Source organism: Podarcis pityusensis (assembly GCF_964106645.2).
Source record: "Podarcis pityusensis genome assembly, chromosome: 13".
Classification (NCBI taxonomy): Eukaryota; Metazoa; Chordata; class Lepidosauria; order Squamata; family Lacertidae; genus Podarcis; species Podarcis pityusensis.
The window spans coordinates 5,768,288-5,795,333 of record NC_138038.1 but is presented as its reverse complement, the minus strand read 5'-3'; the positions used below and the strand labels follow the sequence as shown (position 1 = coordinate 5,795,333).

The window sequence follows — 27,046 nt, the reverse complement described above, 5'->3', positions numbered from 1 at the left end:
TCTATTTCTGAAATTCTTTTGTAATATGACAGCTACTTTGAGATCTTGTATAGAATGTCCTGGGAGATTGAAGTGTTAATTTATGCAAAATTAATATCAGCAACAGCAACAACAACCCCCCAACCAAACAACACCTCAGCTCAGTAGTGTGGCAGCGTGGCCCCACAGAGCAGTGGCCTTGCTTGGGTTCCCACTTACAAGTGTGCCAAAAATGGGGCTGAAAATCGGCGGGATGGAGTGGATCAAGGGCGGAGTGGGGAAATCCCCACTTATGTCCTGTAACCCAGTGTAAGTGGCTTCCACTGGGGAGCCACAGAAAGAATGTGGTTGGTCAAGGGAGCTGTGGACATAAAAAACTTGAAACCTGCTTTAGGCTATTCATCCTGGCAGCCCTTAAACCAGAGGGTATAAACAAATATAAGGTAAAGGGACCCCTGACCATTAGGTCCAGTCGTGGCCGACTCTGGGGTTGTGGTGCTCATCTCGCTTTATTGGCCGAGAGAGCCGGCGTACAGCTTCCGGGTCATGTGGCTAGCATGACCAAGCCGCTTCTGGCGAACCAGAGCAGCACACGGAAACGCCGTTTACCTTCCCGCCGGAGCGGTACCTATTTATCTACTTGCACTTTGACGTGTTTTCGAACTGCTAGGTTGGCAGGAGAAGGGACCGAGCAACGGGAGCTCACCCCATTGTGGGGATTCGAACCGGCGACCTTCTGATCGGCAAGCCCTAGGCTCTGTGGTTTAATCCACAGCACCACCCGCGTCATAAACAAATATAGCAACCCACTATTTGCACCCCCATCCCCAAAATGCACAATCCTGCAAATTTTAACCCGTCTCCTTAAAGTTATCATTTGTTGCTGAGGGGAAAGATGTAAGGAAAGGAAATAGAACTCAAGAAGCAGAAAAACTTCTTGCAGTCTCAACTCAGGCGGGCATTTGTTATTCTTGGGCTATTCTGAGAGCCAGTGTGGTGTAGTGGTTAAGAGCGGTGGACTCGTAATCTGGTGAACTGGGTTCGCTTCCCTGCTCCTCCACATGCAGCTGCTGGGTGACCTTGGGCCAGTCACACTTCTTTGAAGTCTCTCAGCCCCACTCACCTCACAGTGTTTGTTGTGGGGGAGGAAGGGAAAGGAGAATGTTAGCCGCTTTGAGACTCCTTAAAGGGAGTGAAAGGCGGGATATCAAATCCAAACTCTTCTTCTTCTCTTCTTCTTACTACTCCCAGTGCTATAATGTGTTTCTGTTCTTTGAATGTGAAGATTCTTCATAGTTTTGGCTGGTTCCTGTCTCTTTTGCCAGTTTAAATCAGCTTCTTCCTCTGAGGAGTCAATCACACTCCCTTGCACGATCAGTTTCATGGGAACTTGAGAGAGTGAGAAAACCTGTGTTTGTTCTGATTCAGCAGTAAAACACTGGATTCTCCGGAGAAAGCTCCAGGACAAAACAAAATCCCTGCTTGGACATGGATCTGGAAAACGTGGACCCCTGCCTAGAAACTGCATAGGAAAGCTAAGTGGGGATGAGCCCTAAATTAATTTTCAGGAAAGCAGACTCTGGATAGCCGAAGAGGAACTTAGCAAAGACCGATTCTGTAAGGCATCAGTGCAACTGGAACAGACCACTAGGGATATATAACACCAGTTTTATAACAACTTCACTGGCACCCAGTTATTTGCCTACTTAATGTTTGTTGCCCTCAAAACCTTAAACAGCCCAGACCCAAGTTACCTTCTCCCTGTGTCGCTGCTTGCTCCACTCATCAGCCACCAACTCTCTGCCACTGCACCCACATTAACCCCCTAAAGCAGGCATAGGCAAACTCGGCCCTCCAGATGTTTTGGGACTACAACTCCCATCATCGCTAGCTAATAGGACCAGTGGTCAGGGATGATGGGAGTTGTAGTCCCAAAACATCTGGAGGGCTGAGTTTGCCTTTGTTGTTTAGTCGTTTAGTCGTGTCCGACTCTTCGTGCCCCCATGGACCAGAGCACGCCAGGCACTTCTGTCTTCCACTGCCTCCCGCAGTTTGGTCAAACTCATGCTGGTAGCTTCGAGAACACGTCCAACCATCTCGTCGTCTGTCACCCCCTTCTCTTTGTGCCCTCCATCTTTCCCAGCATCAGGGTCTTTTCCAGGGAGTCTTCTCTTCTCATGAGGTGGCCAAAGTCTTGGAGCCTCAGCTTCAGGATCTGTCCTTCCAGTGAGCACTCAGGGCTGATTTCCTTCCAAATGGATAGGTTTGATCTTCTTGCAGTCCATGGGACTCCAGCGCCAGAATTCGAAAGTATCAATAGTTTGCCTATGTCTGCCCTAAAGCTTCCCTTCCCAGTGGTGCAGCAGGTGAACACATTAAGCTGAGTCAAGCCAGTGGCTTCCTCTTCTGGAAGGAAGGACAAGCTAAACCCAAGACTACCTAGCAGAGAGGCCAGGGAATGAAGCAAGGCCACACACCTCCCTCCCAGTGAGGTTCGTCTTGCTCTTTCTTTTCTTTTTAAGTTTCAGGCATCTGGCAATGCCTGCATTTTCCTGCAGATATTTGGGGCCTCTTGATTGTGCTGCTGATACTGGTTTTCTTTGCTAGGCTTCTGCTGTTTTTATTAATGTGCTGTTGAATTTTTCTTTCCTGGTTTTAATCTGCATTTTCTCCTTTTAGAAACTGTTAGCTGCCTTGTAGATTTTGTTAAATCTAAAGAAGAAGATAGATGGAGCTTCAGCAGAAGTGTGCTGGTTCAAAAAGTATATAGAGTATACATTTTTTCTTCCTTTTAAAGGTGTTAACAAACCATTATTCAGCCGATTTTTCTCTATGATGGTTTTCTGTTCTAATGAGCAGTATACATCAAAGTCCTCAAGTTTCCCTGTGCCTTTTGGTCTGCATTTTCCTCTTTTGCCACCAATTCTGCTGTCATCTTAAACTAAGTTATATCTCTGGAAGAAAGAACCATAATCCTCAAACTCTAATCCTCCTTAAACCAATTTGATTTTTCTGCCCTGCGCTGGGTTTGATGTGCAAGATAGCTTTTGTCTGGTAGACAGTGAAACATAGTCAGCTTGTGTTCGCAGGTCTTCCAGATAGAGTCACATCACAGCAGAAAGAAGGAAAGAGTAGTTGTGGTTCAGTCTGGGCCTTGTTAAGTAGCTGGTTGCCCCTAACTAGAAAGTGTAGCTGTTAATAATAATAAAAAACACTTATCTGATTAATATTTTGAAGATGATTTTCAAAAAAACCAGTATGAATAATTATTTTCCCAATTGTTTCTCTGAAGCAGATGTAGGTACCGTATTTTTCGCCCTATAGGACGCACTTTTTCCCCTCCAAAAATGAAGGGGAAATGTGTGTGCGTCCTATGGGGCGAATGCAGGCTTTCGCTGAAGCCTTTAGAGCGAGAGGGGTCGATGTGCACCGACCCCTCTCGCTCTCCAGGCTTCGGGAGAGCCCCACCGCCAGCCCCACAAGCTCGGGGGACAGCGGGGAGGCGGAATGCCGCCATCCCGCTTTCTCCCAACGTGGTTTGGAGGCTGGCGGCGGGGAGAAGCCCGCTTCTCCCCGCCCCCAGCCCCGCAAGTTCCCAGAGAGATGGCGAAGCTGCGCGCAGCTTCGGGATCGCTCTGGGACCCGTTCTGGGGGCTGGGGACGGGAAAGCCCACCCCCAGCCCCGCATGCTCCTAGAGCGGGCTTAGCACAGCTCTCCGCAAGCTGTGGGAGCCCGGCGCAACTTCGCGCTGGCCTCCAACGGCTTGCGGAGAGCTGCCTGTTCTGGGGGCTGGGGTGGGGGAAGCTCGGACTTCCCCCGCCCCAGGCCCGTACCGGGTGGGGGGGGAAATAATTTTTCCCCCTTTATCCCCCCCCCCCAAATCTAGGTGCGTCCTATGGGCCGGTGCGTCCTATAGGGCGAAAAATACGGTAAGTGTTAGGAAATGAGTCTAAATAGTCCCCATTTGACACACCAGATAAAGTAGTAAGAATCTTTTATTTCCGTTTTACTTAAAAGGAAAAGAAACAATGGGTTTCTGTGTATATTACTAATAAACAAAGTTGTAGTGCTATCTCACACTCATTCTGAAAAAGCACAACATTACTTGCAGTTGGCCTCTTGACGAAACCTTTCAGGAACCACATTAAGGCTTCATTCTCCTCCTCCCCACGCCCTGTTTTTGACCTCAAACCATCTGAGTACATCTACTATAATCAAATAGATGCAGTGAGCATGGAGGTCTGTTATATCACAGTGTTTAAGGAACAGTTTAGTACAATAGTGCAAATGGCATAGACTATTAGGCCAGAATTAGCCTCCGCAAATCAAACAAAACAGAAGTAACTTTTGCGCCATCTCAAAAACAATGCTTTTTAATGGAGACAGTTGACATATACAGTTGTAAGTTATCCAAGAGAAGTAAGAATGTACTTGCATGTGTGAACTGGCCCTAAATGTGAAGCAGAACCTATCCACTTAGCTGTATTTTCTGGGTCCTATATAGTCACTTTGATGCTCGGTTGATGTACAGTAAGTTGGAAAAATAGTTTTCCAATTAGCAAGTTTCTGGCATGGAAAATTCATGAATCTTCTGTTTCAGGAAATGCATTTTTGTTACAGTAAGCCCTCTTCCCTCAATGCTAAAATACAAATGGACAGTTATATAGTTCATCCAGTTCTTGTTCTCATAATATTCTTTCCTCCTTTCCTCCTCCTAAGACTGTCGTCATGCTCTTCAGTTTGTGTGACTGCCAATAGGAAGCCATGACAATCCCAGCATGGCAGACAGTAGGGCAAGAAAGCAGCGTTGCTGGCAGGCATTTAATGGAAGAGGGAGAGGCGCTTTGCAGTGATTTAGCAAGCCGCACTTTTCACCATTAAACTGCGGGGGGGGGGGGAGAGTCGCTTCTCAGAGCAGATCTGCAGATCTGCCAGCGTGGTGTAGTGGTTAAGAGCAATGGACTTGTAATCTGGTGAACCGGGTTCGCGTCTCCGCTCCTCCACATGCAGCTGCTGGGTGACCTTGGGCCAGTCACACTTCTTTGAAGTCTCTCAGCCCCACTCACCTCACAGAGTGTTTGTTGTGAGGGAGGAAGGGAAAGGAGAATGTTAGCTGCTTTGAGACTCCTTCGATTAGTGATAAAGCGGGATATCAAATCCAAACTCTTCTTCTTCTTCTCTTCCCCGCTTTAAACACGGCCTCGGCAAGGTTCAATGGAGGAGTGAGTTGCTTCACACAGTGTTTTAGCAAGCTGCTTTGTGAAGCACCTCCTCCCTCCTTGGAAAGGGGTTGGGGGGTGAGGTTAGCTGTGCGGGCAGGGGGCTGGTTATATAATGTTTTTATTTCATTTTATAATATTTATATGCCACTTTACTGAGCAGAGCTTGCCCATGTACTATGTTTAGATGGTAACCCCTTTGATCACTCAAGAACTAAGCCTGTTCTTAAGTGATTGCTCATTGTGCCCTGATTATTACCATTTGTAGCTGAATAATCCAGAAAGGAGAACTCCAGGAGATTTCCATGTTTGGCTGCTTTTCTCATCAGTGCTTTAATGCTGGCCGATGAAGGAGGCAGACCATAAATCTTAGCAATATTACAGGGCTGCTCCGGTTTTCTACCCAAGGACAACATCCTTCTCTCCTTCCTTCCTTTAGCTGTTACCACACATATTCTGAAATGTGTCAACATTTTGATCATAATTTGTACCTTGGCTCCTATTTTCAGTTTTCAACCCAACCCAGAGACTCATGCTGGTAGAATAGCCTTTTAAATTTTTGGTCACTCATGTTAGAAAATCAGTAAGTTAATGGGATTAGAAAGACTGACTACTTTATTTCAGAAGTTATGTAAACACAGTCCTTTTAATGTAGGGGAAACTAGTTTGGATTCTTTTCATCTGTCTTTGCACAGTCCAGATGTTTGGACCTTCTCACAACCCCATCACATTATAGATGTATGATAAAAAAGGTCATGTGTAGAGTGCAAATGTCTATGGCATGATGTTTATGTTCTCTTCCTTCACACTTCCATTCCCTTTCCTTCCTTTAAAAAAGATACATTAAAGCCTTTTGAAGTTTAAAGCTTAGATTGTTTATTCAGTATTGTTAAAATCAGTCTGGTTAAAGTGTCTTTTATGAAATATATGTTTTAAATTCAGATCAGATCCTGAAGTATTGCTGTTGTTCCCCATTAACTCATTTGGATATTTCGTTAAATTCAAACCTGCCATGTATCTTATACATCACTGAAATGTCATTTTGAGTACGGAAATGCTAATGTCACTGAAATGTCATTTTGAGTACGGAAATGCTAAATTTGGTTATATTGTTTGCATCTTACAGTATTTGAATTTTTAGGATGTATTACTCTTAAAGTGCTTACAGAAAGGTGGCATACAGGTTTTTAAAAATAAAAGAATGAGGCTGAACAGAATTCTCTAGGGAGAGAATTTCACAATTGTGGGGTATGGCAGGTTCTTGAATCATGCAGGTTTGTCACAGCTCAACCCCACAACATGACTCGGGTCCCTGCTAGGGCTGGGCGATGTCTGGTTTTCCACGTTGTGATATAAAAGGTAAAGAGACCCCTGATCATTAGGTTCAGTCGTCACCGACTCTGGGGTTGTGGTGCTCATCTCGCTTTATTGGCCGAGGGAGCCGGCGTACAGCTTCCGGGTCATGTGGCCAGCATGACTAAGCCACTTCTGGCGAACCAGAGCAGTGCACGGAAACACCGTTTACCTTCCCGCCGGAGCGGTACCTATTTATCTACTTGCACTTTGACGTGCTTTCAAACTGCTAGGTTGGCAGGAGCAGGGACCGAGCAACGGGAGCTCACCCCGTTGCGGGGATTCGAACCGCTGACCTTCTGATCAGCAAGTCCTAGGCTCTGTGGTTTAACCCACAGTGCCACCCGTGTCCCACGTTGTGATATATCAGTAGCTAAATAACTTAATATGCTGATATATCATGACGTTTTGAATGTATCTCAGCTGTTTCTTCCTTCCTCATATTGCGCAACCTTCCAATGTGCCTCTCCAACTTACGCCTGAGCTGAAGGGGCATCAGAGCCTTAACTGCTCATCTCGGGGGGGAGGAGCTTCCAACCCCCCAGTGCCGATGCCTCTCCGTCAGCCTGTTTTGAACTTTGGCAATTGAACTCTATTCTCAAATGAGACGTGGACCGTTGTCATGTATATCTGCTACATAATAACCACCTCTCATATCACTTGAAAAATCAGTTTAAATTTGTGAGCCGTGCTTACTGTTTGTTTGTTTGTTTGTTTGTTTGCTTGCTTGCTTGCTTGCTTGCTTACTTGCTTTTGAAAAATGTTAAGTAGCAACTCATTTCTCTTTTTTGCCTTTTTCCTTGATATAGGATGACAAGGATTTGGTTCATGAATTTGTTGTGGCAGAGGGCCTGACCTGTTTAATAAAAGTGGGCGCTGAGGCGGACCAGAACTACCAGAATTACATCTTGAGAGGTACGGAAGTTTTTATTTCACAAGCTGTTTTTGTTTCATGCAGCTTTTTCTACTCCAGCCCATTCAGTTTTAATAGTGCTGCTTAGTTGCAAACTACAGATTTCACAGTTTTCCTGTTTCAAGTAAAATACATTATTTGTTTGAAGAAACTCAACCCTTACTCCATGCCCTTTCATCTTGCAGCCAACCGGATTTGACTTCACCTGGCACCCAGCTGCCTTATTTACTATTACTTTCAAACAGCCTTGTATTTAAACACCATTCTGGAAGCCATTGGCCACTAAGTGTTGCTTTCAAGCAATTGGCATGGCTAGTGGAGAAGAGGCAACACTATTCTGGCTCCCCTCTGTAACCAGCATGGAAACCAAGTGTGATTCCAGAGGAGGAAAGCCATGAGATCTACATCCAGCATAGAAATGCAGTGTGCTACTGCAAAGGACGCGGATGGCACTGTGGGTTAAACCACAGAGCCTAGGACTTGCCGACCAGAAGGTCAGCGGTTCGAATCCCCGCAATGACGGGGTGAGCTCCCGTTGCTCGGTCCCTGCTCCTGCCAACCTACCAGTTTGAAAGCACGTCAAAGTGCAAGTAGATAAATAGGTACCACTCCGGCGGGATGGTAAACGCCGTTTCCGTGCGCTGCTCTGGTTCACCAGAAGCGGCTTAGTCATGCGGGCCACATGACCCGGAAGCTGTACGCCGGCTCCTTCGGCCAGTAAAACGAGATGAGCGCCGCAACCCCAGAGTCGGCCACGACAGGACCTAATGGTCAGGGGTCCCTTTACCTTTACCTTTACTGCAAGAGGAATGGGACTCTTCTTCCTTCCTCTTCCCAGTCACCAGTAGGCTAGCAGACATTTTTTTCAGGCTAGGCTTATTCACAAGGCTACTTTCGAACACTTTCTACTCCCTGTGCCCCCATTGACTTTTTTTCCATCTCACTTTTCTTTCTCTTCTCCTAACATCTCACTTCTTTACTTTTGGACTGCAAGTCTCTGGCCAGGCCTGTGTTATTCTTAATTATCGAGGGCACCTATCAATTTTAGACTTGTCATAAATAAAGAATACCAACAACAACTTGCATAGCTCACTGACTCGCTCAGTTATTTTAAAGTGCCTGCTTTTTTCTAGGCGCTATAAAGTGATTTTGGAAATGACACAGGCCCTGCCCTCAAACTTACACTGTAAAAGACACAAAGGGAAAAAGCTATGGGGGAAGGAAGGGGGGACCAAATTCAGGTAGCAAAACCTTTAACTACATAGGATCCAAGTGGAAGTTAATTCCAGCTGATTAAGGGTGCCTTGTTGCCCTGCCTCACCTTGCTCTCTTTTTCTGTCTCAGTCCCTACCCTACACCCCCAAAGTTGCTGGGTGAAATGGGTGCTAATAAGAGAGAGTTCTGGGAGCAAAGGGACAAAATGGCGGTTGATTTCAGCCAAGCCAATGGGATGGTTGTGTTGTCTCATATCTCCCTCTACCGAAACCAGGTGGAATGGCTGCTAATGCATTAACCTTTTTAAGAGCCTTTGCACATGTTCAAGAAGCTCTGTAAATTGAGGGCACGGCATGCTCAAGACCATGGGTAGGCAAACTAAGGCCCGGGAGCCGGATCTGGCCCGATCGCCTTCTAAATCAGGCCTGCGGACGGTCTGGGAATCAGCGTGTTTTTACACGAGTAGAATGTATGCTTTTATTTAAAAGACATCTCTGGGTTATTTGTGGGGCCTGTCTGGTGTTTTTACATGAGTAGAATGTGCGCTTTTATTTAAAATGCATCTCTGGGTTATTCATGGGGCATAGGAATTGGTTCATTTTTATTATTTTCAAAATATAGTCCGGCCCCCCACAAGGTCTGAGGGAAGTGGACTGCCCCCCTGCTGAAAAAGTTTGCAGACCCCTGCTCAAGACCATAGGGTCTGCCTCCATGCATCCATTGTTGTGCTTATAAATTGTTTCAGTAAAATAAATAAAATATACCTGCATAAAGTAATGTGCAATCTTATGTATACTAGGTTGTACAGTCTAGATGCCAGGTATATGCGTGTAGAGATGTGTGCTGTATTTTACAGTAAAACAGAACATGTGGATGAGTCAGAAGCACAAGTGCTGAATGTGTCTTTTTATTATCTGTGGCCTTTGCGTCAGGCCTGAATACAGAATAACTGGTCTATGAATGTGGAAAAGTTAGCTTTTCACTGAGTGTACTAGGGAAGTACAATACAACTCTGTTTTACTGTTATCTTTATGTGATTGTCCACTCAACAAAAGGTTGTGTTCTCTGTAGTTCATATTGTGTTCTCTGAAAGGTTGTGTTCTCTGTCGTTCAGTTTCAAATCATGGAAACCCAGCCAGATAGGCGGGGTATAAATAAAATTCTTCTTCTACTACTTCTATTTATATTTATATTTATCTTTCATCTACATTCAGTCAGAGGAAAATGTTTTTTAAGTGTCCAAAGCGGAGTTGGGTGGAGATGTTAGCAAAAATTACAAACCACATATATGTCCTAATGAATTAGAAACATGGGTCAATATTTTGTATTCCATGAAGGTGCTCTGCTAGTGGAAGATCAATCTTCTCAGGCCCAAGGTCAGTTCAAGGATGCTTCTTGGGTTTTCACAAGTTTTTCTGTTTGGTCCGAATCTCCGTTCCTGTAACTTGGATCCATTGGCTCTAGTCCTTCAAAAACCTGCTTCATCTTCCATGTGACAGCCCTTAAGATCAGGCATGTCTAAAGTCCATTTCGGGGGCCTAATCTGGTCCGCCAGTCGGTTTAATCTGGCGCCTGTGGCAGTTTAAAAAATCCTAAAAAAAGTCAACTTCAATCCTAAAAAAAGGTCAACAACTTTGGCTGGCCCTTACAGTCCTTTACTTCATCAAATCTGGCCCTCTTTGAAAGATGGTTATCCTGTCTACTCTCAGTCTACTCTTCTCCAGGCTAAACATACCCAGCTTCCTCAACCATTTCTCATTAGGCTTGGTTTCCCGACCAGTTTTTCCAGCTGAAGGCACTGCATGCAGATGCTTGCAGAGCAAAAACAGCACAAGCTACACATAAAAAGAAGTTGCCACTCAATGAGGGAATCTGAGGTTTGAAGAAGTATAAACAAACAAAAACAGAACAATAAATGAAGAGTGTGAAAAAGTTAACTGCTCCCCTTATGCAGTGGTACCTTGGTTCTCAAACGTCTTGGTACTCAAACAACTTGGAGCCCTAACACTGATAATCTGGAAGTAAGTGTTCCGGTTTGCGAACTTTTTTCAGCAGCCGAACATGCTCTCTTTTGAGTGTTACGCTTCCGTTTTCAGTGCCACACTTCTGTTTTGAGCGTTACGCTGAGGTCTGCCTGATTTTTATTTTGCGTTTTTGTTTTTGCGGCTCTTTTTGTTTTGTTGTTGTGATTGTGTGGAACCCAGTTCAGCTACTGATTGATTGATTGTGTGACTGCAGTACATTGTTTATTGCTTTCATTTTATGGATCAGTAGTCTTGTTAGATAGTAAAATTCATGTTAAATTGCTGTTTTAGGGGTTGTTTTTAAAAGTCTGGAACGGATCGATTCCTTTTGCATTTCTTTCTATGGGAAAGCCCACCTTGGTTTTGGAACGCTTTGGTTTTGGAACGGACTTCCGGAACGGATTAAGTTTGAGAACCAAGGTACCACTGTAGAAAGGGAGAGGGAACGGAGAGTTCATGGCTTGGGATAAAGACAGGGAACAGCGCACGGCCCCAAAGGAGGGCTGTGCAGTGTCTGACCTTCTCAGATGATACAGGCCTAAAGTTAACAAGATTTAAGGCCAGAGCGCATAGCTTTCATGGAGTGATGCACTGCAACATTTTGTTATGGGGTCCTGCTTGTATCTCATAGTACCAGATGTTGGGATCATACATTCAGAGGGAGAGCTCTTGCCTTCATGGCCTCCCTGTAAACTTCCTTGACGTATTTATGGTACAGGGGGGCAGTGTGCTTCCTTGGAAGCAAGGCAGCTAAATAGTTGGCCTGTTTGAGCTGTCCTTATCATTTAATTTCTAGCATTGGTTCATTTTTCATTGGTGAGTCATTTTATATGGATGTATCTGATCGAAAGCTGAATACACCTCGTGTTGTTTTGATGTTGTTTTCAAAAGAGATTTCTAATCAAATTGAATAATGCCATCTGTGTCAAAGATCAGTTCTCAAAATGATCCATTTTCGGCAGTCGCTAATACAGTCAAGCCCTTTAATGTTCGCTCTGTTATGGGAACTCAAAACAGTTTCATCTAGATACATTCTTTTAGTTGTTCAGTGTAACTTTATCATGTTTTGCTTGAAGGCTTCTGATGTAAACTCTGATTTTATAGGCAGAGCTTACTGCCAGGAGTGACTGTGCCTCTTTTTCTTTAATTAGCAAAAAGAAAAGGAGATAAAAGTTGGCTTTTACGTAAAAGACCCATAAACCAAGGCCATTGTTTGCGGAAATGTTACACTGCTACAGAGTGAGAGCATTGTACCTCTTTGTTAGAAATTTACAAAGGAGCATTGCGGTAATAACTGTCTGCAGGGACGAGATGGTAGTGGAAGCAAGAAGATAGTACATCTTTGTTATTGGCTATAAATAACAATTGATTTTTAATGATTAAAATATTTATTAAGCACCTTAGAGACTCTATCAGAGCTAAAAGGGACCATTGCCCTGACCACAGACCTTTTATTTTGTTTTCATTTCATTCTTCTGAATAATATTTTAATGGCTTAAATATCTCAAGATCAAAGACTTCTTTGATATGTGCATCTCAAGTCTTGTATTCTAAACTTGTTGTTGTCACTTCTACCATTCCACTTCTTGACGTGGTGCACCCTGAATCATAACTGGCGTTGGGTGCAAATTAACCCCATAAAGCACTTGCTCTGCTTGGGTTATATGCTCTTCTTAAAACAGTTTCACAAAATTGGCAAAAAAACACAATCCTTTACAAATCATTGGAAGTCAATCGTATCTATTTTTGCCTTTCTACTTCTCTTTTTCATGTTGTCCTTTTCTGGCTTTATCCTGCTATAACATTCTATCTTACCTGTATTGGTGTTGTATATATTCCTCTCTCAGGCAAGTTGATAGTGGAGCAGGCTGTCCTTAAGGTATCAAGCAGTGATGGGCATTAAAGGTTGAAGCCAGCGTCTAGAATTGAGCTTGGAAGCGAAGGGGTAACCAGTCCAGTCCATCGAAACCTGTAGGCTACGCTCCCAGCAAAAATCCTGGCTGTTATATTTTGGACATTCAGAGGTTCCGAAATGTCTTCAAGGACAATGCCAAGTGCAATGCATTAGAGTAGTCTTAAATGGGATGTTACCAGAGCAAGGATCACCATGGCTAGACTGCCCCTGTCTGGGAGAAGCTACAGTTCCTGTAACATTTGGAACTGTGTGCATTGCAATGGAATTTAAGGAACGTACTAGCCAAAGGTTCACTGCAGGCTTCCATGATGTATGGGGATGCTATAGATAGATTAGATAGATAGAGCGCTACTTGAGTAACGCGGGTTAGGGTGGCACTGTGGGTTAAACCACAGAGCCTAGGACTTGCCAATCAGAAGGTCGGTGGTTCGAATCCCCGCGACGGGGGAAGCTCCTGTTGCTTGGTTCCTGCTCCTGCCAACCTAGCAATTTGAAAGCATGTCAAAGTGCAAGTAGATAAATAGGTACCGCTCCGGCAGGAAGGTAAACGGCATTTCCGTGCGCTGCTCTGGTTCGCCAGAAGTGGCTTAGTCATGTTGGCCACATGACCCGGAAGCTGTACGCCAGCTCCCTTGGCCAATAAAGCGAGATGAGCACCGCAACCCCAGAGTCGGTCACGACTGGACCTAATGGTCAGGGGTCCCTTTACCTTTACTTGAGTAACATCCAGTGGAACTTCTTATTGTTCCTTTCTGCAGCAAACCACCAGCAACCACAGACCATGTTATGTTACTTTTGAAACCCACCCCAAAAAAACACAAGACTCTAGATTGTGACTGCTGAAATATGGCCCAAGTTACCTTTAACTGTCATTAAACATACTTCTCAAATCATAATGAGTTTAGCCTGCCATCTCTTAAAAAAATACTCCCTGCTTTCAGAAAGGGTCTACAAATCACTGGCTGAATTGCATATGCATCCTCTGCCATCTGCTGATTTCAGTAGCAAAACAGCTCGATTGCAAGTTCCCCATGTGTGCATTGACTGCTACAGCTATTTATAAAACAAAAGGCCTGTGATGTCACCTGAGCACTGGTTTTAGAACAAACATTTGTGCTTGTTCATTCTGGGAAATCGGATTCCTGAAACAATTCAAGGTTGTGGATGTTCAAGTAGAATGCCATCTGGTTTATGTTTGTCATTGTGTGTGCAGAGTTACAGAAAGGTTCTTTGGTTAGTTAGAAGAGACCAAAAGCAAGGGCTGAGGTGACCACAACAAGCGACAGAAGGAATTTTGCTTTAAATAAATCCTGCTTAAAATACTTGTTTTAGTGATGTCAGTGAAATTCCTCAGGAACAAATTTCAATGGCTCGTTAAACTCAACCTTAAAACTGAGATGAACTTTAATAATTTCTGACACACTCCTCTACCTCGGGTTTTGATCCAAGCCAGAGGAGAATTTGCCCACCCTCCTATTTGCCCTGTAGCCACTTTTCTTTCCCCCTTTTCTAGAAGGAATTGGGGGGGGGGTGCTGTAACAGGTTGCGGTTATTTTTTTCTGAGCCCTTGAATTGATTTTGAAAAATTACCTGAATTTTTCTGACACCCCCATTTACATATAAGGTAAAGGTAAAGGGACCCCTGACCATTAGGTCAAGTCGTGACCGACTCTGGGGTTGCGGTGCTCATCTCGCTTTATTGGCCTAGGGAGCCGGCATACAGCTTCCGGGTCATGTGGCCAGCAGGACTAAGCCGTTTCTGGCGAACCGAAGCAGCACACGGAAACGCCGTTTACCTTCCCGCCAGAGCTATTTATCTACTTGCACTTTGGCGTGCTTTCGAACTGCTAGGTTGGCAGGAGCAGGGACCGAGCAACGGGAGCTCACCTGGTCGCGGGGATTCGAACCGCCGACCTTCTGATTGGCAAGTCCTAGGCTCTGTGGTTTAACCCACAGCACCACCCGTGTCCCAACCATATAATGATACCTAGGGTAATTTCCTAATTCATCCTAGGTGAGTTTCCAAGAACTTTCCCATCTCAACTTGGTTTATGTAAGGCACACGGTACATATTATGCATTTCATTAACATAACTTTAATATCTCTCATTCTCTGGGCAGATTATGGGGCGGGGAATAAAAGCACAAAATACAAAAATACAACATGAACATAAACTCAGAACTTTGACAATAACACTAGAATACAATCAGTTTGTGCTGTGATCTGATTTGAGATTCACCACTGGATCACTGGCTGGTTCATGCAAAGAATGTTGGAGCATGTAAATGATGATCCAGCAAAATGACTCCTATGGCCCTAACCGTGAATACACATGATCTCATCGCAATTAATGCTTAACTAATTTGGGTTTTGTAAATTATATGTATAATGGTTAACCACAGGGGTCCTCACCCAAAAACCAGTAGATCATGCACAATTGAAGTAAAGCCACTCCTGAACCACCAACACTGAATCAAGATGCCTCCGTGATGCACTGCAGCTCCTTGCTATCCGTGCTATCACAACAATTTGCTATAGGAAGGAGCTGCTGGTTTCTTAAACCCGTAGGATTTTGATAAGCATCAGTTCGCCTGTAGAAGAAATAGGTCAACAGATGACGCCATAGCTACAGCCTTTCACCTTGCAGCGAGTCATCTGGAGAGACCGGGGAATTATGTTAGAATGTTGTTTATTGATTATAGCTCGGCTTTTAATACCATCCTTCCGGACATTCTTATCAAAAAGCTAATGGAACTAGACCTTTCTTCTACCATCTGTGACTGGATTAAAGACTTTCTGAGGGATTGGACACAAACAGTGAGGATTGGGCCTGTTACAGCTACCTCCCTGAAGCTCAGCACTGGCACCCCAGAGGGATGTGTGCTGAATCCCTACCTGTACTCGTTGTATACATATGACTGTATTTCATCTGATCTATCCACTGTAATTATTAAGTTTGCAGATGATACTACCATAATGGGTCTAATTACAGGTGGAGATGAATCAGGGGAAGGTTCAAAAAGTATCTACATGGTGCCTAGAGAATAACTTGCACCTAAATATTAGCAAGACAAAGGAGATGGTGTTGGACTTTCGGAGGAAGAGAGGGGAACTAGCCCTGTTGTATATATGGGGGGTTGTGTGGAGAGAGTCTCTTCTTTCAAATTCCTGGGAGTTTACCTTAGTGAAGACTTCACTTGGAAAAACAATATAACTCAGGTGGTTAGGAAGGCCCAACAGAGACTCCATTTCCTCAGGGTCTTGCGAAAGAACAATGTTAAACAACAATTGATGACCTCCTTCTACCAGTCCACAATAGAAAGTGTCCTCTCATATTGTATCACAGTGTGGTATGCTGGCCTGACAGCCACGGACAGAAAGTCTTTACAGAGGGTGGTGAACACAGCACATGATACCATGGGCTGCCCCCTGAGCCTGCTAGATGACATCGCAAGGGATCGATGCCTTAGGAGAGCGAGAAAAATCCTCAGGGATGATTCACACCCTGGCCAGCACCGCTTTAATTTTCTACCCTCGGGCAGGAGATATAGAAGTATAATCAGTCGTACCAACAGGCTAAAAAACAGTTTCTATCCTTGGGCTGTTAGGCTGCTGAATGGAAAATAATATAGTGCAACTATCGGGATTGGTGTGTTGTGCGACAAGCACACAGAGTGCAATGAGATTGAGTGTTTGTGTGGGAGGGAGGCTCGGTTAATTTCATTGTACACAGGTTGTACATTGACAATAAAGGTATTATTATTATTATTAGTCTTGTGTGTTGCCAATGCTACTCAATATGCTCAATAGCTGAATACTCCCAGTGCAGCACTTTTTCAGGTGACACACGGAAGCAATGGCGTTTCACCTTGCCCTAAAAATCCTCAGAATCTGCAGCGGTCCTTCAGACCTTCCTTCTCACAGGAAAGACTTGCTTTTTGGTGGTCCTGGTATCTGCCATGTGACAGAAATTCCGCAATGCTGTCTACGTAACTCTTTATGTTGCTCATCGCTCAAAATGTTAAAAAATAGTAGGGGGGAAAGGAGGAGGGCGATGTCTGGTAAACAGCATTTATCCAACTGGAGCTGTATTTTGTTTGAACAGCTTTATAGCGATGTGCCCGGAAAGTATTCCAGAACGATAGTCTGACTTAAGGTGCAAAGTAATTAATCCCCACCATCACAGTTATTTGTGGGTGTAATTCCAGGTGTACCCTACTTGCATACATGTACAGAGATCCGTCATGAGAACATAACCATTCCTCACAGCCTGCGACTGGTGATGAAACCACTGCTGTGTCCATAACGATACAAAGCTAAAAATAAACAGAGCTCCCCCCTTCTTCTTTGTATGATTCAAAAACTCATCCTTTCCCATTCATGTTATGCCTGTTACTGTAGACCTCTAAGGTTTCTCTACAGAATTTAGGAATAATAATGCCATGCAATTATGGGTTTCCCTTGTTTTGAAATCTGAGGGGCTCGGGGTGGCTTCATATTGCTTTCTGTCTACATGAAAATGAATCTCTCTGTTTATACTAATGAAATTCCCATGAAATGCGACACCCAGGGCTATGTAAACTATACCAAAAATGAGGAAGTGAACCATATTTTCAAAATGTACGTTCTTAACTGAAGGGCAAAAACTACTACAGTACATAGTTTTGAACAACAGTCTGTTGGTGTCTTTAAAAACACTCTGGACCTTGTGAGTTTTAACTGCTGGAAATTCAATTATCAGTTTATAAAAATAACCCACTGATGCAGTGGGGGCGTGCGTGCAGAGAGGGGGGTATAAGAAAGGGTTTCTTTTTAATTAATATTTGAATTATATGGTGACAAAGCCTTATTCCTGATAGAAAGAGGTTTGCTTATAGATCCATGGTTTAAGCAAACTATGATCAGTGGCTATGTAAGGCATTTGAAGTTTAACGCCCCAGACCCAAACTCCACTGTGCAGATTTGTTTCACATCTGCTGCAGAGAGTATGCACATTTTCATGTGGATTCGAAATGGCTTTAAAGGCCTAGAATTCTCATGCAACTGGTTGCCTTGCAAAGAGACGAACACAAACTTGTTCTCTCCAACGGTTGCTCTGGCAGAGGGAACAAGACAAGACAAAACCAAATTGAAGCTTTGGGTCTCTTTCCTTCTGTGGATGATCTTCGTCGGAGAGGGAGGTGGAACATATGTTGCCAGGTGGCTCCCATCCATGTTATACATGGGTCTAGTGCAAATGTGTTATTTTGTAACTCTGCAAGCACATAATTGTGTGTACAGAGATTTCCATCTTGCGTATTTTTAAAAGCAAGAGAGAATCTTGGGCACCCCAGAGACAGCAGTCTGAGTATTCAGCAGCTAGTGATTAGGGACAGGGACATAGAGGTTTCCAGGCTTCTGTGCTTCCTCCTTGCATTCTGAACCTTCCCAGTCCTTGCTAAAAATGAAACAGCATCCAGAATAACACCAAGTAAGTAAATATTGCCAGGCACAAATAGCCTTCTGCAAATGTTCAGCTGACCCTGAATTGTGTCCAGCAAAGCAAAATGGTGTTCACATGTGGGAACTACCCTGTACAACTTTTTTAAAAAAATCATTTTTATTAATTTTCCAATAAAAAACATCCAATTAACATATCCAATCATAATCCAATTAAAATAAAAAAGACCAAATTATAATCCAAATTATAATTGTTGATTTTTCGGGGCTGCCCATAGTCTGGACCTCTGAAGCATATCTCCAAATCTCAGTCCTGCCTCTCCTCGATGCTTCCATATTTTCCACATCCCGATTTTAACGCTTTAAAGCTTACCCTGTACAACTTTTAACCTATAGTTAATTGCACTGGAGTAGAAACCTGACTTTGGTACTGAGGATTGCTGATGTGTAATATGTAGCTGCTGCCGTGTATGTGGGGGTTAAGACCCACTAAGAAGTTAACGTTACCAGCGCAACTTGCAATTAACAAGAATGCGTTACTTAGTGTTTCCAGTTTACTCCTGAGTCTGAATAAGCACCTGAGGACTCTGGGGCCAAATCCAGCTTCCTTAGAAATACAGGCTACCCGGCAAGAGACAAAAAATGTGTTTTGTCAACTGCTTGCTTGTGGCTTGGAAGAGGAAGCTGCACATTCTCTCAACTTGCAGTTTGACAAGCTTCCACAAAGAAAAGGCACACAGCACAACCACCTCCTTTGCATCTGAATTAAACATGGGGGCTGGGAACAACAGCTAACTAGAATGGGAGAAGAAAATTAACCTACCTATTCCTCTTCTCCTTATCCATTTATTCTTTCTTTGCTAATCGAGCTGAGATGCAGTTGCCCTAAGTTGTAAGGTGCAAGGCCAACTCAAATGATAACACTGGGCAACAATTTTTTACTTTTTGAATGTTGTCTAGATTTCTACAACTGATTTCGGGTATTTTTGCACTGCTGAATCAGGAAATGGCATCCGTTTCTCTCCATCAGGTCAGGTTTACTGTAAACTGAATGGTGGGCGTTGATAAAGGTAAGTACACGTAAATTGCATGTTGCTTCACCATTTTTCAAACTTCAGGGCTTGAACTTCCGTTTCTTGGAACTCTTGGAATGCTCAGCGGCAGGGAGGTCTCTCTTCAGAGTCCAACAGTAGTCAGCCATCATGACTGCGTCCCAGCGACCCTGATACCTGGTCTCCATCTCTTTCATGTCCTGATGGAATCTCTCCCCCTGCTCGTCACTCATTGAACCCAGGTTCTCAGGAAACCGGTCCATATGTGAAAATAGGTAGTGCATCTTGACGCTCATGTTGCAGCCCAGGTTTCTGAAAGAAGTCAGCACGTTGTTGACAAGTTCTGCATAGTTTCTGGCCTTATTGTTGCCAAGAAAGTTCTTCACTACCAGAACAAATGCCTTCCACGCTTCCAGTTCCACTTCATTCATTGAGTTTCCGAACTCTGGATCTCTGATGAGCTGACGGATCTGAGGACCGTCAAAGATGCCAGCTTTCAACTTCTCCATGGTCAATCCTGGAAAAGCCTGGCACAAGTAAGTGAAGCAGTCACCATCCTTGTCCAGAGCCTTGGTGAACTGCTTGATTAAGCTGAGCATGTGCAGCGGTGGGAAGAGTATTCTGTCTCTGTCCACCAGAGGATCGTTGATGACGTTCCTTTCTTTGCAAGGCACCAATTCCTCCCACACAGGCCAGTCCTACTTCGTGTAATGCTGAGCACGGTCCCTGCTATCCCACATGCACAGAAAACATGGGTACTTGGTGAAACCAGACTGTTGTCCCAACAAAAAGTTCACCATCTTCAGGTCAACACAAATAAACCACTTATGCTGATCATAACCAATTTTCTCCAGCACATACTTCACCGCTTCATAGTTCTCCTTCAGTGTACTCGAGTGAACCAGGGGTATAGAGGCAAACTGGTTGCCGTTGTGTAGCAGAACACACTTCAGTGATCGCTTGCTGCTGTCAATGAACAGTCTCCAATCTTTGGGTTCGTACTGTGGCACTCCAAGCTTGAGCAGAAGCTGCGCAATATCTGCACAGTACACCAAGTCCTTCTCTTCTGAGAAAAAACGGAGGTACTCTTGATGCCTGTTGTGGAAGAAGCTGATGCAAGCACTGTCAGAGAGGAGGTTTTTCCCCTTCAATCTGGATGCCAACAGTTTGGCAGAGTCCTTTGACAAGCTGAGGTCACGAACTAGATCATTCAACTCCTTTTGGGAAAATGGATGTGGAGCATCATCTTCAAGAACCACTTCTTTTTCTTCATGTCCTTCAACACTGGAGGCATCTTCGTCACTAATGTCAGGAAGTTCTCCGAAGATAGGCACTGGAATTTCATCACAATGAGCTACAGGACGACGTGCTGATTGAAGATCAGGATACTTCGTGGGGCGGCTGCCCCATTAACTTAGTTTTGATCCCCCAACTTTATGCTTTGCCGCACCAATTTATGGAAGATTTCGAGGTTTTATGACTTCAAACTGATCCCTTTTCGACATAATCACCCAGAACTATCGGACCTTAATACTTCTTGTCATTAAAATAATCATTTCCAATCAAAACAATTATTTGACATGCCATTTTACCCCCCCCAACCTCTTCTAAAATGCTCCACACAAGCGTACATGTGAACAAAAACGTAAAAAAATGACATGTGGCCATAGCTCAAAAACTTGACCTGATTGAGCAAAACCAATGTGATTTTTGGATTCAGCGCATCAGATTCGTCCTAAATCAACTGAAAAAACCCAGACAACAAATTTGTTGTTGACCAGTGTAAATAATGACAAAACACTTTGTGAAATGGGACCATGAATTGCTCATTGCTGTGTAAGGGTTTCTATAAAAAAGGTAAAGGACCCCTGGATGGTTAAGTCCAGTCAAAGGCGACTATGGGGTTGTGGCCCTCATCTCACTTTCAGGCCAAGGGAACTGGCGTTTGTCCACAGACAGCTTTCCAGGTCATGTGGCCAGCATGGCTAAACCGCTTCTGGCGCAACAGAACACTGTGACGGAAACCAGAGCGCACAGAAACACTGTTTATCTTTCCACCACAGTGGTACCTATTAATCTACTTGCACTGGCATGCTTTCGAACTGCTAGGTTGGCAGGAGCTGGGACAGAGCAACGGGAGCTCACCCCATCGCGGGGATTCAAACCACCGACCTTCTGATCGGCAAGCCCAAGAGGCTCAGTGGTTTAGACCACAGCGCCACCCGTGTCCCATAAAGGGTTTCTATAGAGGGCAGGGGAACGTAAGGTAATAAAAACGAAGACTCCAGTGCAACAGGAGTTCATTCAGAAATAAGAAATCTTGTCCATCAATTTAAAGTTGTGTGATATTTTAACAAACTTTTATTTTATTAAATGCATGGTGCCTTCTAGCTACAGTCCACTGCACAAAGATCCATGGTCCCAAGAGATTTGCAATTTGGAAATGCATAAAGTGAAGCTGAGGAAGTGGAGGGAGATTGAGGCAGGGATAAGTAAGGGAAGAATACGTGGTAATTACAGTCGCACAAATTTTGGGTCACACTGTCGCAGGGGTGGGGAACCTGTGCCTTGTTCCAGATGATTTACAAGGGAAACTGAGTTGCCCTTCAGTTTGTAATCAGGCTGAAAGAACTTTAAACAAGTGGAACATTTACCAAATGCACCTTAATATGAAGGTAAAGGGACCCCTGACCATTAGGTCCAGTCGTGGCCGACTCTGGGGTTGCGGCGCTCATCTCGCTTTATTGGCCGAAGGAGCCGGCATACAGCTTCCGGGTCATGTGGCCAGCATGACTAAGCCGTTTCTGGCGAACCAGAGCAGCGCACGGAAACACCGTTTACCTTCCCACCGGAGCGGTACCTATATATCTACTTGCACTTTGACATGCTTTCGAACTGCTAGGTTGGCAGGAGCAGGGACCGAGCAACGGGAGCTCACCTCGTTGCAGGGATTCCAACTGCCGACTTTCTGGGCTCTGTGGTTTAACCCACATTTACCAGATATTTTGCAAACATTTACCAAATGCACCTTAATATAGGAAATTTACCAAATGCAACTTAATATAGGACTCAATAAAACAAAGAAAGATCTGAGTATTAGAGCCATGTTAGGGATAAGGACTCTTCCTGCTTTTCCGTAAAGGGAGAAATGCAGCAAATCTTTACATGAGGAAGCATTTGAAAATGCAAGCCCACACCTGTGTTCTGAGGTGGGACGGCCCAGGCTTGACTTCTTTAGCTAGAAATGTTAAGGGTTGCACTTGGGATATTTGGCATGCACACAATGTGCTCTACCATCAAGCTGTATAGCAGAAGAAGCAAGAAATTGTCAGTGAGTGCCAAAATGCATTAGCCATAGGGATGCCAAAATATATTAGCAATATTCTGTGAAGAAGAGAAGGAAGAAGTAAGTGAACACTGGTATAGAGTAACCTTCGCTTGTGCAGTTGCTGGCTTTTCCATTACAGTGGTACCTTGGTTCCCGAACTTAATCCATTCCAGCAGTCTGTTCAACTCCCAAAACGGTTCAAAAACCAAGGCACGGCTTCCGATTGACTGCAGGAGCTTCCTGCACTAAGCAGAAGTTGCATCAGACTTTCGGCTTCTGAAAAACGTTTGCAAACCAGAACATTCACTTCCGGGTTTGCGGCATTCAGGAGCCGATTTGTTCGAGTACCAAGCTACCACTGTATTCTGTAGTTTATTAGGAAAACTTTTTTACAGAATAATAATAAATAATAATAAAATTTTATTTATATCCCGCCCTCCCTAGCTGAAGCCGGGCTCAGAGCGGCTAACGACAGTAAAATAACACAACATTCTAAAATCATTTCATTATAAAATCAGTTCAAATCAAATTAATGGCAACCATTGGGCTAGAGTTCTGTGAGGATTACCAAAGGAGGGGGTCAGACTGTGCCTTGGCCAAAGGCCTGGTGGAACAGCTCTGTCTTGCAGGCCTTGCGGAAAGATGTCAAGTCCCGCAGGGCCCTAGTCTCTTGGGACAGAGCATTCCACCAGATCGGGGCCACAGCCGAAAAAGCCCTGGCTCTGGTTAAGGCCAGCCTAACCTCCCTGTGGCCGTAAGGTCCTCCGTGGGACATACTAGGAGAGGTGGTCTCGTAGGTACAAGGGTCCTAGTCCTAAGAGAGGCTACTGCCTGCACCTTTTGCACCCTCATGAAACAGCTCTGTAGCCAGGGCCGTACTGGAGATAGCCTTACTAAGACTCAGGTAAATGATATGTTATGAAATGAGAGAGTCCTATTTTAGCATCATGAGCCATCCTAGAAATGTCCCATACGCTGATGAGTCGAAGCCAAATTGCATTTTGTAGTTTGCCCCCATCAAGCTCTACACAACTTGTCATGCATGACATTTCATGATTGCGAGCCACTATAAGAATAAATAAACAGATAATAATAACAAATCATAGAAAGAATGATGTATTATTTCTATCTCCTGCTTTGGTTGAGATATCCAGAGTGGCTAGCAGTTCAGTTTTTTGGGGGTTTTTTTAGTAAACATAAAATACAATTCAAATAATCAGTTAAGAGCACAATGCTGTGTGTGTTTTTGCTGCATTCACTGGGGCTCCTAGCAAGCGTGTTTTGGATTGAAGCCTAAAGCCAACAATATAAAACAGATGATACGGTAACACAGTGTTGTTGGGGCTATAATTAAAGTTTGCTTAACATTTTGAGTTCCTTCATGCCAGCGATAAAGAAAGGCTTAATGATGTAATGTATGAAATAAGCATGATTTGAAGTCACCCCCCTCACTTGATTTTTTAAAAAAACAAGCCAAGCAATCTGTCACCAAAAGCACAGTAAGATAATGTTGGATACTGTAGTTAACTGGTAATTTCCTTTCTTTTGGCTATAATTAAAGATAGCCATAATTTGTTTTTCTTGTTGATATTTGGCAAAGAAATTCCCAAATGTCTATCTTAAAGGAATGCAGAGTGCCATCAGATCTATGTGTTGTTAATGCACTGATAGTTTAGGTGAAACTCAAAAGGCTGTGTCTAATTTTGAGTCGACCCCAGGCCAGTGCTGCCTAGATCCAAAGCAGATCTAGATGTAAATAGTTAGGCATGACTGGTTGCGGCAGAATGCAAATGGTGGTTCACAATTGGATGTGCATGTACTCAAACTAACTGAATCTAGATAGACAGCATTTGCATTCAGATATACACCTGTGAACAGGGACGCGGGTGGCGCTTTGGGTTAAACCACAGAGCCTAGGACTTGCTGATCAGGCCGGCAGTTCAAATCCCCATGACGGGGTGAGCTCCCGTTGCTCAGTCCCTGCTCCTGCCAACCTAGCAGTTAGAAAGCACATCAAAGTGCAAATAGATAAATAGGTACCGCTCTGGCAGGAAGGTAAACGGCGTTTCCGTGCGCTGCTCTGGTTTGCCAGAAGCGGCTTAGTCATGCTGGCCACATGACCCGGAAGCTGTACGCCGGCTGCCTCGGCCAATAAAGTGAGATGAGCGCCGCAACCCCAGAGTCAGTCACGACTGGACCTAATGGTCAGGGGTCCCTTTACCTTTACCTATGCACCTGTGGTGCTTCCTCTCTTGCCCTGCAATAAATCGCTGTACAGTGGTACCTCTGGTTATGAACGCTTCAGGTTATGAGCTCTGCTAACCCGGAAGTAGCTGCTCCTGGTTGCAAACTTTGCCCCAGGATGCAAACAGAAATCGCGCGCTGGAGACACATGTGCAGCAGGAGGCCCCATTAGCAAAAGCGCGCCTCAGGATAGGAATGGTTTCAGCTTAAGAACGGACCTCAGGAATGAACTAAGTTCATAACCAGAGGTATCAGTGTAGAACTTCTACTTACTTGGGCCCGATCCAAGTTGCGACCGCGACAAACCCGGAAGTAAATACTGGGTTTGCCTCGATTTGCGCACACGCAAAATGGCTTCTACTGTTTGCGCACATGCAGAAGTGGCTGCCGCTGTCTGCACATATGCAGAAGCGCGCTGCCGCCAAATGCACCTGTGCACAACGGTGCTTCTACCAGCGACCCGGATCGACTTACGGACGGATGTCCCAAACTGATTATGTCTGCAAGTAGAGGTTCCACTGTACTTTCCAAGCCACAGGTTCACCTTGTTCCACACCAGTCAAGACTTTAGCTGGAGCATCCAAGCTGAAGTCTTGGCTAGTGTGGAACAAGATGAACCTGTGGTTTGGAAAGTCTGGGTGCCACACTTTAAGAAGTATGTAGGCAAACTTAAATGGATTCAGAGTGTTAGTATTTCACGCCTCCAATGCTGCAGATGAGATTGGTGTAAATCACATGCCTGTCTGGGAAGAGCGTGTGAATGGAAGACAGTCTTATCTCTTCCACTGTATGTATTATTGTACTGTACTTTTGCTTTTACTTGTTCCTGTTCTTCTCTTGGAGCTGGAGAGAGAGAGAGGACGCTATGATTCCTTTGTCTGTACATAGTGTGTAAATAAATATGTAGATTAGCTCTATGATGTCTCACGCTTCTTGCTGTGTTATGCTAGAAGATTAGTGTGCATATATCATTTGATATATGTCACTGAAGCGCACTGGAGAAGAAGGGAAATGCCCTTTCCAGAGCTGCGCATACCGGAGGACGCTCATAGTTTTGGGGCTGCAGGGGCACCCCAGGGCATTTTCCAACACAGAGAAGGGCAGCAAAGCTGTTCATTCTTAATGTTGAAGGAACTCTGTATTTTACCATAGAAAGGAGAACATAGCATGCTTGATGGGCTTTTGCATAGAAGGATTGTAGGTTTCCAGGGATCATTGGGAGAGACCTATTAACCGTAAGACCAGTTTAACAGTAGAATTATTTATCTGGGGTATAGGTGGTCTTTCTCTCTGTACGTCAGGTTTAAATCAGAGGGATTCTCTGCTCTGGGTTTCCTGAATCAAAAACGGTTCCTTCTATAATTCTATACTTAAGCTTATTAAACATGCCACAAAAGCAAACACAGGAAATGTTAATAAATGATTGTTTATAACTTTTTAATATTTAATAATAATATATCAGCACATCCCCACTGCTACTAGACTTCAGAGTTATGTATAGCTAAAATACCATTGAGCTTGTTCATTTACTTGAATGTCCAATATACTGGAAAACAAACTTCCTGGAATGGAAGGAAGGGCATGGCCCTTGGACGTGTTCCACCATTGTCAGCTTGCTAACATTCTGATCTTCAGACTTTCACTTTTGCACTATTTGAGGAAATGAGACCTTCCTGTATAAAACCTCTCCCAAAGAGCTGACTTTGTCCCCATTGCCTATAACTGTCAGGCACAGAAACCCCAAATGGGGTCACATAATTTGTGTATACTGTACGCACTTTTGTATTTCAGTGTGCTAGTTGTTCAAAACATTCTTTTCCTCTTAGGTATTGTCACATTTTTGAAAGCACAATATAGAAAAGTGGCATTTTCCCGCACTCCACTTAAATGAAAGGTGGGTTTTGTGGGTGAGCTCCCCCCAAAAAAACCCCAAAGCGCACATTTTCCCCTGCTGTTTATAGTGGTTTGCTGCTCATGGTTTCTCCCTTCCTGCATCCCCAAGTACCATATTCTGCACCAAGCTTTCCTCTTATCAGGGATCACATAGGAAATGCAGTTATGTCACAAGAGCCATGCCAGTTTCCTAAAAAATTGAAAATATGTAAGTTACAGCAAAATGGAACGTCCATGTACCATAGCAGTGTATTCTTCAGACACTGAGGTCAAACTGTCCTGCTGTTTTTACGAGCTTCAAGAGGCTTCTGGCTGGCTTCTGGTATAAGCCAACTTTGATCTGATCCTGTAAAGCTGTTGTAATACGGCTTGGCATGCAAAGATGGAGTGAGATTTACCTCTGAAATTTTTCCGAGGAAGCATGTTGATTCTAGGCTTTGTTGTTGTTTTTAATAATAAATCACAACTTTT

At 44.1% G+C, this 27,046-nt stretch overlaps 1 protein-coding gene across 14 annotated transcripts in view; it reads left to right on the top strand.

Moving 5' to 3' along the window:
- Nucleotides 1-27,046, top strand: part of FHOD3 (formin homology 2 domain containing 3) — a 316,929-nt gene that overhangs the window by 155,132 nt on the left and 134,751 nt on the right. For all 14 annotated transcript variants that reach the window (XM_080976479.1, XM_080976478.1, XM_080976473.1 and 11 more), the window contains exon 5: nucleotides 7,362-7,467. In XM_080976479.1, the coding sequence (XP_080832605.1) occupies nucleotides 7,362-7,467 (106 nt within the window). The remainder of the gene's footprint in view (nucleotides 1-7,361; nucleotides 7,468-27,046) is intronic.